Source organism: Pteropus medius, unplaced genomic scaffold, assembly GCF_902729225.1.
Source record: "Pteropus medius unplaced genomic scaffold, Ma_sr-lr_union100, whole genome shotgun sequence".
Classification (NCBI taxonomy): domain Eukaryota; kingdom Metazoa; phylum Chordata; class Mammalia; order Chiroptera; family Pteropodidae; genus Pteropus; species Pteropus medius.
In genome coordinates, this window is record NW_024351730.1 from 25,564,377 (window position 1) to 25,583,107 (window position 18,731).

The 18,731-nt window shown below is 32.4% G+C and overlaps 1 protein-coding gene across 4 annotated transcripts in view; it reads right to left on the minus strand.

Moving 5' to 3' along the window:
• The window catches only part of CNOT6L (CCR4-NOT transcription complex subunit 6 like), a 95,736-nt gene that overhangs the window by 62,253 nt on the left and 14,752 nt on the right, over positions 1–18,731 (minus strand). For 3 of the 4 annotated variants that reach the window (XM_039845526.1, XM_039845525.1, XM_039845524.1), the window contains exons 2-4: positions 4,284–4,405; positions 1,774–1,960; positions 872–957 (exon numbers count right to left, since the gene is read on the minus strand). In XM_039845526.1, the coding sequence (XP_039701460.1) occupies positions 872–957; positions 1,774–1,960; positions 4,284–4,395 (385 nt within the window). In that variant the 5' untranslated portion in view covers positions 4,396–4,405. Of the gene's footprint in view, positions 1–871; positions 958–1,773; positions 1,961–4,283; positions 4,406–18,731 lie in introns of those variants that run through there. The other variant, XM_039845527.1, reaches the window with a different exon arrangement.

Below are 18,731 nucleotides of genomic sequence, written 5' to 3' on the forward strand. Positions count from 1 at the left end.
CTCTAGCTGGATGGCTGTTTTAACTATAAGAATAAGATATATGGTATACATAGAATAAGGTGAACAATCCCAACAGTTAAATTTCAAATACCTTGGGTTAATCAAGAAAATATTTTAGATGTAAGTATTCCTCTGTCCACTTAACATGTAATTTTTGAAAATCAAAAAATGCTACAGAGAAACTAAAAAACAAGCATGGAATAAAATGTTTAATCAATACGGTACATGTGTATTCAGTTCTTTGAATTCAAAATAAACCCCTCTTGCCATGCTATGCCATAAGAGAAAATTATAGAAATTTCAATATTTTCATTTAAATTCAATATGACTTTCATCCTAAACTGTGAATTGAGATTGTCAGAGAAGCATGCATTTTAAATTAATAAATTTTATATAGAATTATACTTATTATAGTTCATTTCTACTGTCATAATGTTTTCCCTCTTATAATCATATATGTCAATGCTATTTTATCTACTGTATCAAAACCTGACATAGGACAGTCCAGCTAAGGTTAAGGTTTACTCTATTAAGTCATTCTTTCTTTAAAAAAAAAAAAAAAAAGACAATGGGAAAAAACTAGTGTTAATTTGAAATGTCTCCTCTAAGAAATTTAAGGTTTTACATAAAATTAAAGGTAAAATATAAAAATATTTTCTCCACAAACGTTTGTTAAAATAATGACAGCATGTTGAAATCCTGAAGCTCAATTAAAAAACAAAGAACCAATTTTCTTTCGAGAAAGTATAATCACACATTCTCAAAATTATAATAAAATCTGACCTTTATTGTAACCAAAATGGTCTTTAAAAGGCTCAGACCACCTCAATACTGAGTGTTAATACTACATTTTTTCAAAAAAATCACTCACCTTTCAAACCTAGAGTTTGTAGCTGGAAGAGCCGACCAAGTTCATAAGGCAAAACCCGTAAGCAATTGTAATTTAAAAGCAATTCCCTGTTTAAAAAAAAAAAAAAATGTTTTAGTAGAGTTTATTAAGCTTTATTAATTAATATCTACAATTGTTTTCTTAACTTTCCAACCATGATTGATGTTTATTTACATTCAAAGCACATTAGTTTATACTTATCTAAAAATGTTGTATAACATTAAAGTATCAAAAATTGTGTAACTGTCACAAATGTCAACAGTATTTCTATAATGTACTCATTTCTCTAGTACAGATTATTAAAGGTGTAGAAATTGCATATCGTTCTCAGGTTAAATCCATTCCCTTTTCTCTATCACTCAACTGTCCATCAGATGCAAATTAAGGTGACAAATATTCTTAGTATCCAAAGATAACATATCTAGGAACCTAGCCTAATTCACTGAAAAAAGTAAAAATTTTTACAAACTTTAGGATTTAACTAAAATTAATAAACTATCATCTACATTAATTTTTAAAGTGATTACAACTATAATCACATCAAGGTATGATGAAGAATAGAACATAAACATTAAAAATAAAGCATAAGATAGTATAAACAATAGGAAAGCATAAAGTCTGAGTTTATGACTAAAATTTTGGGCAGACTATAGAAAAAATAAACAGCCCTCTTATTAGATGACTAAAAAGTTTTTATTAAGTACAATATACTCGAGGAAAAAGTCATATTAAGTTTTATCAACTCAAACACTGTGCTTAGAAAATTTATATCATTTGATCTTCAGACACATATGGAAAGCCTACTATGAGTAACATCTCATAATTTTCATATTTGGTAAATTTAGAATTTTATATAGTGAGTCATATCTATAACATTTTCTCACCTGAGAGACACCATGTTTCCTAGTTCTGCTGGTAAACTTCTGAGTTTATTGGATGACAAATCCAGGTAAACCAGATTATGAAGCTTGGCAATATCAGGTGGAATGCGACTAAGGTAATTGTCATTTAGGTGCAGTGCTGTCAAGTGTGTCAATGACCAAAGTGATGTACTTAAGCTCCGCACTCTACCTAAAAGGAAAAATATTGAAGCATTAAACATTAGGCCCAAGACAGACTGAACTGCAAGAACTAAAAAGAAGAGCCTACAAATATATACAGCTATTGTATCTTTGACTTTTTAATTTTGTATTGAATGCCATCTGACTGCTTCCAAACACACCTTACCCTTCTTTAATTTCAGGCCACTTTTGCCTGACAACCATTCTTCCTCACAGATGTTCCATGTATCAAGTAAGATGTGGAGTAATGAGAACTCTTGGAATCAGGATGATCATATGGTCTCAAGGAGAAAGCATGGGACTGAACTGAGCTTTTATAGTCCTGAATTTTTTTTTTACGTCATACTCCTAAAAGTATTTTTCTCATATACACAATGAAAATAGTGCAAGATGTATCCATAGCTAGGGCCTGGATTAGTCTACAACTTTAAATAGACAAGAGTAATTACTATGCTATAAAACCAACCTCAGATTAGCCCCCAGGAAAACCATTTGACCCCCAAAGGACACATCTTCCCCGGCTTTCTGATGTTACAATTATATAGATTAGCCCAGGTTTAACATTTTCCATTAAATACAATATACTCAAGGAAATAGTCACACATTAAGTTTTACCAATCAGCATCTGATAGCTATGGTGAAACATATGCTCGAAAAAGTCAGAAGACCTGGTTCAGAGTCCTGATTTTTACTATTTATTAACTATATAAGCTTGAGCAAATCACCTAGCCTCAGCTTCTATAAAATGTTTATCATCTTAATAATTTATATTAAGATCATTTTATAAACTTTACAAAAGTAAAATGGTGTTTTAATTATATAACACTTTCCAAACAATTAATTTTGATTTAAAAAGTAGTTGAAGGTAGAGAGGGCAAAAAAATCTCAAAAGGTAAATGTCACTTTTCACAAAGCTATCAAGCAGTAAACTCAAACTTATATCTCCTGTCCGGGGTTCTTTCCACCACAGGTTCCTTCGCACTGCCTATAACCAGGCTTAAAGTGCCAACTAGGATTTTGTAGTTTAATAGGAAACAAAGTTTTCAAGAGAAACATATTTCAGGGTTTAACAGAGTGGTTCTCAACCAGGGGCAATTTTGCTCCCCAGAGTACTCTGGCAATCTGAAGACATTTTTGGTTGTTAAAACTATAGGAGTGCTACTGGCATCTAGTGGGTAGAGGCCAGGAATGCTGCTAAACATCCTACAGTCCACATAACAGCCTCCAACCACAGAGAACTGTATGGTCCTAAGTGTCAGCAACTACTGAAAACTACTATCTAGCTAGCTATCTAGCTAGCTTTCTACTTATCTATCTATCGATCGATCGATCGATCTATCATCTGTATATATACAATCTGTATATATATATATATATATAATCTGTATAAATATAACCTGTATAATCTGTATTGCATCAGTTCATTAAAAAGTGCTCATATTCTATTTTTAATAAACTTTAAATTTTGTAATAATTTTAGAAAATTACTTACAGAATAATTTACAGATAAGTTACCAAGATAATACAGAGTTCCTATATATCCTTCTTCCAGTTTCCCCTAATATTAGCATCTTACATTATAATGGTACATTTGTCAAAACTAGGAAACTAACATCAGTACATTACTAGTAACTAATTTACAAACTTTATTTGGATTTTACCCCCTTTTTACACCATTTTTTTCCTAACATTCAAGTCAAGATACCATTTGCATTTAGTGATCCTGCCTCCTTAACCTCCTCTGATCTGTGACAGTTTCTCTATCTTTCCTTGTTTTTCTGACCTTGACAGTTTTAAGGATTGCTAGTTAGGTATTTTGTAGAACGTCCTTCAGTTGAATTTATCTGATTTTTTTTTCCACTATTAGACTGAAGTTATGAGTTTTTAGAAATCATAATCTATTATCAAATCTTAAATATGTGAGGTCATATAACTCAGTTATCACTTATTTGTTAGGATAAACAGAGAGCTTCTAGGTTCCCTATGCTGCCAACACTAGAATAGGAGGATGGCAAAGATTTCAATTTGCAAAAATAATTACTCTGCAGTAGCCAGAATGAAATCTATTATATCAGATAACCTAGTTTTACTTAGAAAGTGAACTCCCAATTTCTTCAATTCTAGATACTCTGGCTCAAAGTATCAATCTTAAGAGAGAGATATGAACAAAGATATGCAGTCACAGAAAAAAACAGGCAAATTAAACACTAGTACCTCAGTGTCTTATATTTTCTTGATTTGTTCATCTAATTAAAAATGTACAATAAATATAACAATACTCTTGTTTATTATTGCTATTATATCCCAAATTAAATGCTTCAGATTCCACTCACCCGAGATTTCTAATTCTGCCCAGTGAGATTTTTTTCCATTGGCTACCTCTTCTGCTGACATGATGGTATAAATTTTGCGAGGATCTGGAGGATCATATTTTTCCTTTGGCATCCCTATTAGTCTGTTAAAAAAAAAAAAAATCATTAGTCTTATAGAAAAAAATGAAAGGAAAAAATGGAATGGTAAGTTTTCTTTTTGTCTCCCCTTGTCAGGCTACTAAGTCATTTTATACTAAAAATTCTTGCTAAAAGAAAAATAGATCCGCAGTATGCTAGGTGCATGCAGGAACTCAGTAAAAGATGTATAAGGGAAAATTCAAATAAGCAATGCCACTGGACTTCACAGTGAATTGTAGTTGTTTTCCAACCACTAGTCTAAGAAAACTGGAGTAATCCTATTCTCATTGCCTCAGTGATATTCAGATATCCATATCTAAGACAACAAGCACAAGACATTACCCTGTCACACAGGTTAGTTCAGAATTATATAATAACCACAGGCTGAAGGATCTTCTCTATTTATGTGAGAAACAGGTTTCTCCTGCTGGTCACAAATGTAGGAGAATATGGCCCAGACTGCTGCTGACAACCATCAAACAACCATAAGGGAGGTCAGCCATAGAAGTCAGAGTCTAGAAAATAGAGAAAAAAGCCAGATTTCTACCAATTCGTACCTGTAGCTCTCCCAAACACTTTTTTCAGAACCACAAGTCAATATATTTTGCTTATTGTTTAAATTAGTTTGAGTTGTGTTTTCTGTTACTTGAAATCAAAAGCATGCTAATTAAGGAAACTGTGTATCTTTGTCTGCATGGGCCAGTCTTGGTTTATATCAGTTGTTATTAATATCAGTCCTTTTCACTTTCAAAAGTGTCTAATTTGGATAATGAGTTACATGGCCCCTTCACCAAAACCAATATTATACAGTCTTCTTCATGCTAATTGCCAAAATAATCACTGAACAATCATTAGTGATGACCAACTAGACATAAAACTCAAGTGGTCATGTGTGGAGCAGATAACAAATGGCCCTAAAAGTAACCATTCAAGGGTTCCAATACAGGAATGAATTACTGCTTGGTAACTGGCTGAAAATAAAATCCAGTTCAGATCTAACAAGAATAGCAAATAACAAAGTCCTAAACCTAATTAAACTCCTGTGTACTATCAGTAAATTGCCTTGTAGTATTTATAATTGATTCTTTGCTCATATTTTAACATATATACACACAAACCAAAACCAAGTGTCTAAATCTGGGAATGTTCCTAAGTAGAGTTTAGAATTTATATGTCAATGGAAGAGTTACTTTCAAGTGGTCTAAAACTGTTACATGTAGAGAATAAACAACCTACAGGTATTGTATCATGTATCAAGAAATCATAGTTAGTTCATAAGAGTACAAGCAAAGTTTCTCATATCAAAATTTGCCTTCTTCATTCTAAAGGTGAAATAGTCATTCCTTCCTCCTAACTTTAAAAGGGGAAACACTGTTAACAGTAATCAGCTTCCAAGTTTCCATGTTAAACCCTTTGGCTTTTATATCCTCATAGAACTTGGGTGATTCTAGACCATATTTTATTTCCCATAAATGTCACAGATCTTCAAACAGCACAAAGAATATGATCATTTTCCACAAACCTGATTTCTACCACATTCAGCCTATGTAAAACACGTCTGAAAATAAAATTTTTAGATAACAACGTTTTCAGAATTTCTACTGTACACCATAAAGCACATGTCTTTTTGTGGGTACTTCTGCACTAGTGGAAAATAATAAGATTCTACAAAAATACACGATTAAGCCAAGGCAAATCAAACAGATTCAGATTCAAAGACATGTAGGTAACTACAATGAGGATGAGTAAAAACAAAGACTAGAAAATGTACAAAAACATATGTTTAATTTACTTTTAATTATTTTTGTTTTTATTTACTTATTTTAGCGGGCGCCCCCTCCCACCCCCTCACCCTTCACCAGGTCGCTAATTTTAGATCCTAATTTTAGAAAGCACAAAGCATGGGATTAGAAGTCAACTTAATTTGGCTGCTTCAACCATGGTTCCCAATAGGTGGTATGTTCCTTAAGGGGACTATGAGTTATTTCTGTGTAGAGGCCTATTTTTTTTTTTTTTATCTCTATACAGTTCCTACCACACAGTATGCACTTAATACGTGTTTATGCAATAATCATATGCTTTATGATCCTAAAATCTACCACCTTCCTCCCATTTTACAGCCAATTAACAGTCAATGCTTTTTAAAAAATTAATCTCAAAAAACTAATAAATCCACATTTTCAATTTCTCTAAATATTTTAAAAATCTAGGTAGATTAATAATTGCAAACTCTTCTGGCCCTATAATTCTAATTTTGAAACAGCTATTATGTAAAACTGTATTTTTAAAAAATTTTCCCATTTCCATTTTTATAAGTCTATTAAAATTTACAAAATCTGTTCCTGCAAAACAGATCCATAAAATGTTTACCAATTTCTAATAATATGTAAAAACCAAAGTAATATTAATACTTTCATATTAGGGGTCAAAATCTCTTGGATTTGGTTAGGAAGCCAATAAAAATACAAGTCACAATGAATCTAGATTTGGATAGTCTGACTGAAGCTAAAACCGTTTTCATTTGGGTTAACTGAGTAATTTAGTAAAGTCTACAGTTCTGGCGATCGATTACTACTGTTCCAAACATGAGCTCTACAAATGTGCTACCAAAAACTTAGAGAACTCAAATTTATAAAATTGATGTTACTGAATCCTATTCAGCTTTATTTTCCCTCTCAGTTCCTCAGCATCAATTTTCCACCTTGGAGACATACCACAAAACCTATTTCAAAATAACTTAAACTATGAAATAATAATTCAAATATAATTTAAATCTCTAAATGTCACACTGATAATGTGTAAATACTGGGTGACACATTTTTAACCAGAAAATAGAAGTGTTTTATTTTGGAAATTACATCTTCTTTTTCAAATTGATGAAAGACACAAGTTTTTGAAGGAGTTTTTCCAAGAGTTTCTAATTTCTACAATGTCTTACATCAGGTCCCAAAGGATCCTTCCATTACATCAACCTAATTCATACTGAGGATTCCGATCATGTAACAAAGTAAACTAAAAGTCCCTTCACAACACAACCTTTTAAACTTTTCAGTCTCAGATCCCATTTCAATGTTATGAAAAATACTCTATATAGTTCCCTAAATACTAACCACATACGCTTCTCTGAACCTGCCATCTACCCTCCTCCATTACTTGGACCTTAGCCTATCATATATGAAGCCCTCCTAGATTATACTTCAAAATGTCTGAGAGTAACTATAAGTCCTGCACAAAAAAACCTGATTATCTCCTACTTTTCATTTCTTACATGAACTATCTGGAAAGTAAACAAATTTTAATCTCCATCACTGAAGTCTAATTGATAAGATAGATGAAAATGTCTAACTGATAAGAAGAAATTTCATCTCTTTTTATAGATGAATAATATTCCATTGTATGTATGTACCACATCTAGTAAAGTTTATTCTCAGAAATACACTGTTGCACTAAGCAAAAACTTCCAGTAAATCTGTAAAATACTGACTTCATAAAAATGTATTCCAATTTTTTTTAATTTAGAAGCAATTTTATCAATTTTGCTTGCAATTTAACAAATAAATTAGAATAAAAAAACTGGAATAATTTCATGTAACACTAGGGCAATTTTGCCCTCAAAAAATTTAAATTTAGGAGTTTAGGAGTTTTCAAAACTGAAATAAAATACAAGATAACTACATACCATGCTATTTCAATGAATAGCACGTTATAAAATGTATATGCAATACAACCAAATATACAAATTGCTAAGAAATCCTTAATCTCAGGTTTTATACCTGGGCTAGAAAAATACAGCATAACTGCCTCATCTTCCCCAATAATCTGAGCTAAACCAAACTGTTAGTAGGCTAGAACTAAACTTCTTTTAATACTGGTCATCTGAAACAGCTTTTTGAAAAACAGCAGGCTCTATAGTGTATATAAAGATGTAAGTCCTTATGGTGTTAAGCCACAGTTTCCCTCTCAGCACTTTGTCTATTTTTTTCATTAAAAATTATTGGGATGACATTGACCAACAAAGTCCAGTAAGTTCCAAGTGTATATTTACTGCCCATAGTTAGATTTCTCTCTGTTACCACTTATTTGACCCCTTTTACCCCTATCTACCTCCCCCTCCCCCTCTGGTAACCACTAGTCCATTGTCCATGTCCACGAGTCTGTTTGATTGTCATGTTTGTTTGTTGCTTTTAGATTTATATCCCACATATGGGTGATAGCATGTCGTTTTCAATTTTTTCTGTCTGCCTTATTTCACTTAGCATGATTATCTCAAGATCCATCCATGTTGTTGCAAATGGCAGTATTGCATCTCTTCTTATAGATGAGTAATATTCCATTGTATATATGTACCACATCTTCTTTATCTACACTTCAGTTGCTTCCATACCTGGGCACTATGAATAATGCTGTTAGACCATCAGTGTGCATGTATTTTCTCAAATAAAGGTTTTCAAATTTTGGGGGTAAATACCCAGTAGAGGGATTGCTGGATCATATGGGGGGTCAATTCTTAGTTTTCTGAGGAACTTCCATACTGTTTTCCATTACCTAGTCTATTTTTAAGGTCATTTTATCTCAGTCTATAGCTCAGCACAATTAACATTATTTTATTTAGAATTCAGACTAAGAAAGAGAGAATATTACAACTACCAAAAACTGCTTCGTAATGAACCAGAGATTTCTAACTGAATGAATCCAACCCTAAAATACAAATCACTAGACATACACTTATTTCCAGAGATATAGTAAGTGATCACCTCAACAACAGTTTGCAAAGCAACCTTAGGCAGAGATGCTGATGCTGTCAGAGTTCCCAAAACTGAAGACAAAATTAAGCCTAAATTAGATACTTCTGCTTACATTTTAGAGGAAGAGGTCAATGACTTATATTTTACACATTCTAAGATAAATCTATCTTATATTGACATTTATTTCCAAAGGTTATGGAATCCATTATTCTTTGTTAAATACTTACCTTGACTAATATCCATCTTTCCCATCTGGTCTTAACCATTAAGACCATTTTCCTTTCGGAGAAAATATATCTAAGTTTACCTTCTCTAATAAAGCAAAACAGCCTTTGCATTGCAACATTTCTGAAGTTTCTATTTCCACACCAATATCTACTTTTAATTATACGCAACTATTAATCATTACAAATGTTATAAAATTTATACCTTCCCTGAATGGGCTCACCAGCTGATAACTAAAAAACTGCACCTAGCAAATCATACTGATACAGTATAATTATACTGCTAAAAATAAAGATTGATGGCAATCACAAAAGCTTAGAAGACACTCTGAGATAAACAACAATTTCATTAGCATTCCCACTCCACTTCTATACCAAGGGCCTCTGGATGGCATTTGTCTTCAGTGACATATTGAACTAAAATCTGTAAATGAAAATAATGCAAACATTCGAAAGAACCCCAAATTTTCATGATACCTCCTTCTCTGTCACCACTCTAAAAAATAAAAACAAAATCACGTGTTTTATGAAGGTAAAGTCACAAATCATTATGAAAAAAATAACGTTCAGATTTTTGGAGTTTCATGTTTCTGACCAGTTTAACATTTGTTCAACAAATATTTATTGCAGGCCTACCACTATGATGTAATATACCAAGCACTAGGACTTCAACAGTGAACAAAATGAGCAACATCCTTGCCCTCGAGTACCTTATACCCAGTGATCTTACAATACCTAGGACTGACAGGATGCCACATACACCTCAACATCCTTGTGTGTATGTTAACATACACACACAAACATACATATTCATACATGTATACACACATACCCTCATATTTTGCTGGTAAACCGAAATGGTATCGCCACTTTGGAAAACAGTTTGGTAGTTTCTCATAAACATACACTTATACAAGTTAGCAATCCCATTCCTAGATATTTACCCTAGCAAAATAATAACTTACATTCACACATGAACCTGTACATAAATGTTGGTAGCAACTTTATTCATAATCACCCCAAACTGGTAACAGCCAGTTTGGATGAATGTGAAATGCATTAAGCTAAATTAAAGGAAATCTTGGTTGCTTCCAAGTTTTGACAATTATAAACATCTACATGCAAGGTTTTGTGTGGACATAAATTTTCAATCCATTTGAGTAAATACTAAGGGGCAAGATGGCTGGCTGGCTGTGTGGCAAGAGTATGTTTAGTTTTATAAGAAACTGCCAGAGTCTTCCAATGTGGCTGTACCATTTTGTATTTCCATCAGCAGTGAGAGTTCCTGTTGCTCTACATCCTCACCAGTATTTAATATTGTCAATGTTTTGGATTTTTGGCCATTCTAATAGATGTGTAGTGTTTTGTTAATTATTTTACAAAGGGCTTTTTAAATTTAAAGACATTTGACATATATTTAAAGACATATGTAAAGTTTCCACATTTTGAAAAACAACCCTTGTCATAATTGATAATAACCTAGGATGTTATCAATACTGAAGTTTATAATACTTACAGATATCTGCAAAATATCAAAATAACAAGGTTACACTATAAAAAATAAAAAGATCTATAAAACAAGAAATAAAATTCTGCCAAAAAGGTACTTTAAAAAGATTCACAAAATTAATGAATTATATAAAGAGATCACTGTCCATTTAAATGTCCATTATTTTCTTTGATCAAAGGCAGTATATTTAAACATTTCTGAGAAATGTTTAGCTACTATAAGCCTAAGAACATAGAAGTAAATAAACTATGGCAGATAATTTATCTAAGATTTATTCAACTGTTGCACTCGTAATATTTTTTTGAAGTTTTTCCATATTCTGATTGAGGAAATTAACTTGATTTTGCTTGGGTATTTATTTAAGCTATGAATGCAGGATATTTTTCTTCTACAAATCACTCATATACACATAATACAATATTTTAAAAATCATTTAGTATTATGAAAAATATTGTGATAAGGCAAACCATGTGTAAAGGAAATACTAGATGTTTTTAATTTGTAGATTCAATACTACATTCTTCCCCTAAAATATACATATATGTATACATCTGAAACATAAAGATTATATTCGAAAGTATGTTTTAAGAACTTACTACCAGTAACACTTTACACTACATTTATTCTTTAATTGTTCAATAATTTTAATTCATATAAAATACCCTGGGGGTTACTATTTCTTTTTTTAAAGAGCCTAAAAGTCACTTATGACTGCCTCAGGACAACAGACTATCTCCAAGCAATAATTTCCTTTCTTGGAGTAGAAAATACTTGTTTTCCCAATCACCTCAGAGCATAACATAAGAAGTGAAATCATCCACAAGATATGAGATTACATGTCTCTTCTTTTTGAAACCAAAGTGCAATGACATAAAAAAAAGTTTAGGCCTGAATGTTATCCACTGGAAAACTCCCTGAGATGTCTAAATCCATGGCATCTACACAGTCGAGAAAGGATTTTTTTAAGCCACCAGTTTGATCAGTCACCAATAAAAGATGCTCTACTGACCAATCCCAGTAGCAGCAATCCCAAATCAAGTAGGTATATTAAAGTGAAAATATGAGAATGATCTATTGAATAAAACTAAGGCAGTCTAAAATACAAGTACTGGTTAATAAAACTGTCATGGCTCTCTCCAAGAAACACTAAAATAACAAATCACAGTCTTATATCACAGCACACACTGAAGTACCGTCTAAAAAACTGGTTCTCAACCAGGTTGATTTCACCCTTCAGGGGACATCTGGCAATGTCTAGCGATATTTCTACTTGTCATAACTCAGGGGAATGGTGCTAACTGCATCTACTAAGTAGAGGTCATGGATGCAGCTAAACATTCTACAAGAAAAAACTTGCTCAAAATGTCTACAGTACCAAGGTTGAGAATCCTTGCACAAAAATGACCTAAACATGAGTCCAGGGTATAGTGCATGTTAAATAAGTGTTTGGAAAATCAAGTACTGGGGAAAATATCATATGATAGAAAGGAGAAAGTCAAATGTATGAGCTCTATATATCCATAAGTACTTGACCAAAGACGACACCCTGGCTAATTAAAATTGTCTCTAGGTACTAAGAGAAGCAGACAGCTATTCCACCAAAGGATGAGCATCTCAGTAATTTCCAAGTGGAGACAAATAACAGGTTGTAACTACCATTAAATGTGTACCAACCATATGAAAACATTATCCATAGGGTGTTACATGTATTAATTCAGTTAGTAATCACAACTACTCTAAGGTATAGGCATTTTAATTATCTCTATTTTAGAGATGTACAAGGAACTTGCTTCTGGTTATGTGGCTAGTCAGTGGCACAGCTGAGATTTAATCCAAGCAGTCTGGTTTTACAGTCCCAGTCTTATCTAATACGCCATACTGCCTCACATGCTGGGCCTGGAAAAGACTGAAGACAAAGCAGGAAAATTGAGAGAAACCTCACAGAAACTCTGGGCCTCTTCCTAAGTACTAAGCAGCAGCCATCAATTGCTGGGTGTTGCGCAGAAGAACCAAGACACAGCCAATATAACTAACTATAGGAACTGCTCAATATCTGAAGACATAAACTCTCTGGTGGGGAAGTATGGGTGGAGAGTGCTGTGTGATTTGCTATGAATTCCACTAAAATAAAGTGTGCATATCACAAAATTAAAAAAAAATAATAAAATATACATTACCCATTATTGTAAATTCCATATAGCCAAATGACTCTCACAGAATGTTTTAGTTGGTTTGTTGTCTCTGTAGCCAACTTATGGTTGCAACTGACAAATGAGTGCAGTAACAATATGAATGACAGCTGACAATTTATTTCATTTACATTAAAAAGAAAAAACCAAAACAACAAAGACTTATGTCAGAACTTTACTTGTTTGTCCAATAACTTGACCAATTTCTTTGCTGACAATCATTGTCTAATACCGAAAGGTTTCCTTGATTTCTTGTGCTATTCACAGCAGACTTAGAACATGTTAACGCTTAATTTGGATTATTAATATTTCCTTCATCATTTCTTAGGACTAGACAATTAATAAATTAAGCTCTATTTGTAGCATTAACCTATTTCTGTGGTACTAATACTCCCACCTGCATTTGTGGTACAAAATCTCCCATATGAATGGCAGATTTCAAGCTATCAACAGGATGCCCAGTTAACACAACATTATAGTGTATTTCAGACATAAATAATCTCAACAGCATAGATAATAGTAAAATATAGTAAAATAATTAGGAAGTAACAAATTTTGAGTATTACCTTTGTTTCTAATATGACTTAATTTTATGTTATATAATTTTAATAGGTTGTATTTAATAACTGGCTTGAAAAATTTCTGAAAAATTAACAACTAGCTCTTTCAAATTAATACAAGCCAACATTAGCATACCACTGTGAGTATATGAAATCTTGCCTTCCCCACTACTATAGATCATAGTTTTTTGGAGTCGATTCTGCTTCACTGAAAAATTCAAATCAAACATTGACTTGCTTCTGTGCTAAACCTAGCAAAACTTATTTACTTTTCCCACTCTACCTCCAATGAGGTTCATTCATTAAGTATTATGACAAATGAGTTGGTCTTCACTCATAAGCATGTACACGTCCTATTACATGAGAAGAACAGAATTAAAATTTTAGAAACCGAAAGAAACAAAGATCATATCTGGTGCAGTAGTTCTCAACCTTGGTTACCCTTTAAGGAAAAGAAAATACAAATTCTACACAAACTCTTTCATAAAGTTGACATGAACTTTATCGTAATACCAAAACCAAACACACGAAATGATTTTTTAAATTCTAGCAAATCTAATCTAGTAATATATAAAAAAAATGATGTATCACACCAACTGGTGATTATCCCAGGAATGCAAGTTTAACATCTGAAAACAAATTGATATAATCCACCTATATCTAAACTAAAAATTTATGTATGATCATCTCAATAGGTGCATAAAAAGCATCTGGAAAAATCCAACGGCCATTCCTATTTCAAAAGAAAAAATTCTCATTTAAAAAATAAATGGGAATGTACTCAGCCTGATAAATGGTACCTATGAAAAACCTATAGCTAACATGACACTTAACAATAAAATTCTGAATGCTTTCCTGCAAAGATCAGGAACAAGGCAAAGTGGTTGTAGCCCATGCAATCTGACAAAAAAAAAAAAAAAGATACAAAAGGCATTAAGATTAGAAAGAGGAATTAAACCCATCTTTATTCTCAGACAAGATTGTGTATATCTAAAAAATCCTACAGCGTCTACGCACACAAAAAAAACCTACTAGAACTAATGGGTAAGTTTAGCAAGGTTACAGAATGAAAAATAAATATACGCCCTCTCCCGTGTTTCTATACACAAGTAACAAGCAATGAGAAACTGAAATTTTAAAAATACCATTTATAATAGCATTCAAAATTATATGATACTTAGGGACTCCTGTGAAAAAAGATGCATAAGACCTGTACACTAAAAACTACAACAAATTGCTGATAAAAATTAAAGAGGTAAATAAATGGAGACATACATCATAGTCATAGAACTGAAGATTCAACATGCTTAAGAAGTTAATTTCCCCCAAACTGACTTATAGATTCAATGTAATCCCAATCAAATCCCAGTAGGTTAGTTTCTACAGAAACTGGCAAGCTTATTCTAAAATTTATATGAAAATACAAAGAACCTAGAACAACCAAAAACAACTGTGAAAACAAAACATGAAATGAGGACATATACTGCCTGATTCCAGGAGTTATTATTAAGCTACATTATGTCAATAAGGTATTAGCATAAAGATAAACAAATAGATCAAGAGAACAGAACAGAGAGTCTAGAAATAAATTCACATGTAAATGTGGTCAATTAATTTTGAGGTACCAAGGCAAATCAAGAGGGAAAGGATAATCTTTAACAAGTAGTGCTAAAGCAATTAGACTGCCATATTCGAAACAAATGAACCTCAACCTTTACCACACATAATATATAAAAATGAACTGAAAATCAGTAACATGTATTAATTTCATGTATTATTAATTCACTCAGTAATCACAACACTCTAAGTTGTAGATGTTTTCATTATCTCTAGTTCAGAGGGGCACAGGGAACTATAAATGTAAAAGTTAAAATTATTAAACATCTACAAGAAAACATAGGAGAAAATCTTAGTGATCATGAGTTTGGCAAAGACCTAAAATAAGAGAACAAAAGCATGATCCATAAAGCAAAAAGGTAAGCTGAACTTCATCAAAATTAAGAATTTTTGTTCCTTGAAAGATATTATTAAGAAAATGGAAAAACAATCCATGGACTGGAAAAAAATATTTTCAAATCATATATGTAATAAAGAATGTATATCCAGAATAAACAAAGACCTCTCAAAACTTAATAAGAAAAACTTTTAATGGACAAAACATTTTAACATATACTTCACCAAAAATGATATAGGCAGATAAGCACATAAGATACTCAAAGTCATTAGGGACATGAAAATTAAACCATGCTAAGATATCACAACATCTACTACAATGGCTAGAATTAAAAAGACTGTCCAGGCAAGAATGTGGAACTGGAACTCCCATACACTACAGATAAAAATGAAAAAGAGCAAAACTTTGAAAAATAGTTTTGCAGTTTCCTAAATATATACCTATCAGAGGACCCAGATATTTCACTCCTAGACACTTAACCAAGAAAAATGAAAACATATGTCCAAAAAGACTCAACTGATTCCAAATGTTCTTAGTTTTATCTGTAATAGCCCGAAACTGGAAACAACCCAATGTCTATCAACAGGCTAACAGATAAACAAAACGTGGTAAATACAAACGATGAAATATTACTCAACAATAACAAGGAATGACGTATTGATACACATGACGACATGAATAAATTTCAAAATAATTTTGCTGAGTGAAAGAAAACAACTTTAATAATTTCAGAAAACTGATTCATATTCAAATTGATTTTCAAAAACTGACCTAGAAGCAGGGGAGTTGAGGAGAAGGTCCCGTACAGGTTTTGATTTTAAAACAGCCCAGCACAAGTCTTATACATTAATAAGTTTTTAGTGCTATTTGTTTTTCTTATGCATAGCCCCCTCAGAAATCTCAAAGAGAAAAGTACAATCCTAACTAGCAGGATGTATGGAGAGATAACAGTCTGGTTAGAGGAATACCCAAATCCTAATACTATCATACCCTAAATCCAAGCAGCCTGAATGGAGTACATAGTGACTTGGAAACAGTTCGTTTTTCTGACATAGGAACAACAAATGTAACGCCCATCACAGTGTAGCTTAGAGATAACACAAAGGAAACCATGTTCCCATGTCACTAAAGAATTCTCACACCAGCAGTTCCTCTCTTTCATTTTCTACTTCAGTAACAAATACAGACACTGAAAAAATAAATAAGAAAAACAGTTTGGGATTTTTTAATTTGTACTCTTGTTCTCTAAATTCTCTGTCAGCCTAACTCCAATTGTGCTTACATCCCTCTGAGGACAACTGTTAAGACATCTAGGTAAGCAAGGGAAAAAAAAACAACAGAACAGAGAACAAAGTTTCTACCCTGTTATTTACTCAAGATGCTATTATGTAGTTAAGAAAAATCTATCCAATACATCTGGCATGTGTCCAAGAAGAAACATGAGGGTATCTGTTTATTCTCCAGCAAGGTCACTTGCTGTATCTGACTGCTGTAAATTCCCCTTGAGTTCCTCTCTTTTCCATTATATTTAACCTACTAAAGTTAAGTGGCACAGGAAAAGACAAAAGCAAGAGTACTCTATTCACAAAGATGTCTATAATTTAAGATCAGAAAGTTTACTGCAAGTATTCTCCTAAAATTGCTAATCAATAACAAGTACTGTATTCTCCAACTGTCGGTGCAACCTGAAAGATGAATACACAAGAATACACAGCACAGTTCTCAAACCCACCAGAAATGAAAACATCTCTGCTGCTATAAATTCAAGAGTAAATATGGTCAGACCCAAACTAAGACAAGTTAGAAGGGTCACAGATCATCTAGATAAACCACATTGCTAAAAAGTATATCAAGAGTATGAGAGTTCCTATAAAAGTAACAAATCCACTAGAAAAACTGGATTCAGTCTAACATGTTTAAATGTGTAAAAAACTGAAGTTATATTCTAAAACGTCATTAAAAAAACATAAAATACTTTTTTTTTCCTTCTCCTACCCTCCAATTTCAGGATCTCCTTCTAGTAGTTTACAAAATCAAAGAATTGAGTAATACTTCACAAATATAACGTCTTAAGTTTGTTTATAAAACAAAATATTGTCTACGTATAAACTAAGAACATATTGCATCAAGAAAATATAAACACTAATTCAAGAAACTATTTGGTTTCTGTTACTAGAAAATAATTGGAGTATAAAAAATTAAGAATTTAACTCATGTCTATAATTTTCATAATGAATAGCTTTTCTAATTATTTTAGCTTTTCTGTTTCTTTGGAAAATAATTTAATGAAATCTTGAGTACAAAGTTGAGTGATAATGAAAGTCTAAGAGTAACCATAACAGCGGCCCCACACTTTTGACCTGAATCAAATACTACAATGCTTCAGCATTAGATGTACACCGCAAAATATACAAAAAAAAAAAAAAGTGTTAAACTAGTTTTACTTTATCTGAGAACCAGGGTTTAGAATTTGGAAAAAGCCATATCCAAAACTACAAGGCTCCATTAAAAAGAGTGGCATAAAACAGAAAAATCTTAGTAACCAAACTCTAGGATTAAACTTGGTAAAGCACAGAGATAAACTCCATCTTGGAAAGGGTTCTAAGGTGCCAACAACTTAATTATAAAAGAATTTAAAAGGCAGGGATAATGCTGAGTCACATTGATCCAAAACAGATATTGCTAAACAACAGAGATAATCCTTAGCTTTTCGGCATGAATAAATGCCTAATGAGAGTACCCACTCTACTCATATAAACGACTGCCAAGAAGGTGGTGCTTTGTACTAAGGGGAAAAGGTTTGAAGGGGAGGGGTGTCAGCTACCTAAAATAGTTACTTACAAGGATAAAGAATAAGAGAACTCAGAAAAGCTTTGAGTCAAGCTTGGTTCCAGGAAAAGGATACTTTGGCCCTATGTGAAAGCAAAAACCAGCCATTGTAAAATAGATATCCAGATTTTGTCAGCAGAAGGAAGAGTATTGTTCATCATTTCCCACAAAGGGAGTAGAGCCTTTAACTTGGATTCCTAGTTTTTCCTGGCAAGTAGATACTGTGCAAAAGCAACAAAGCAAACTAAATATAAAACTCTTCTGAATTTCAATACTGCAGTCAAATGCCAACTTCACAAACTCATCAAAGGTCACAGAGA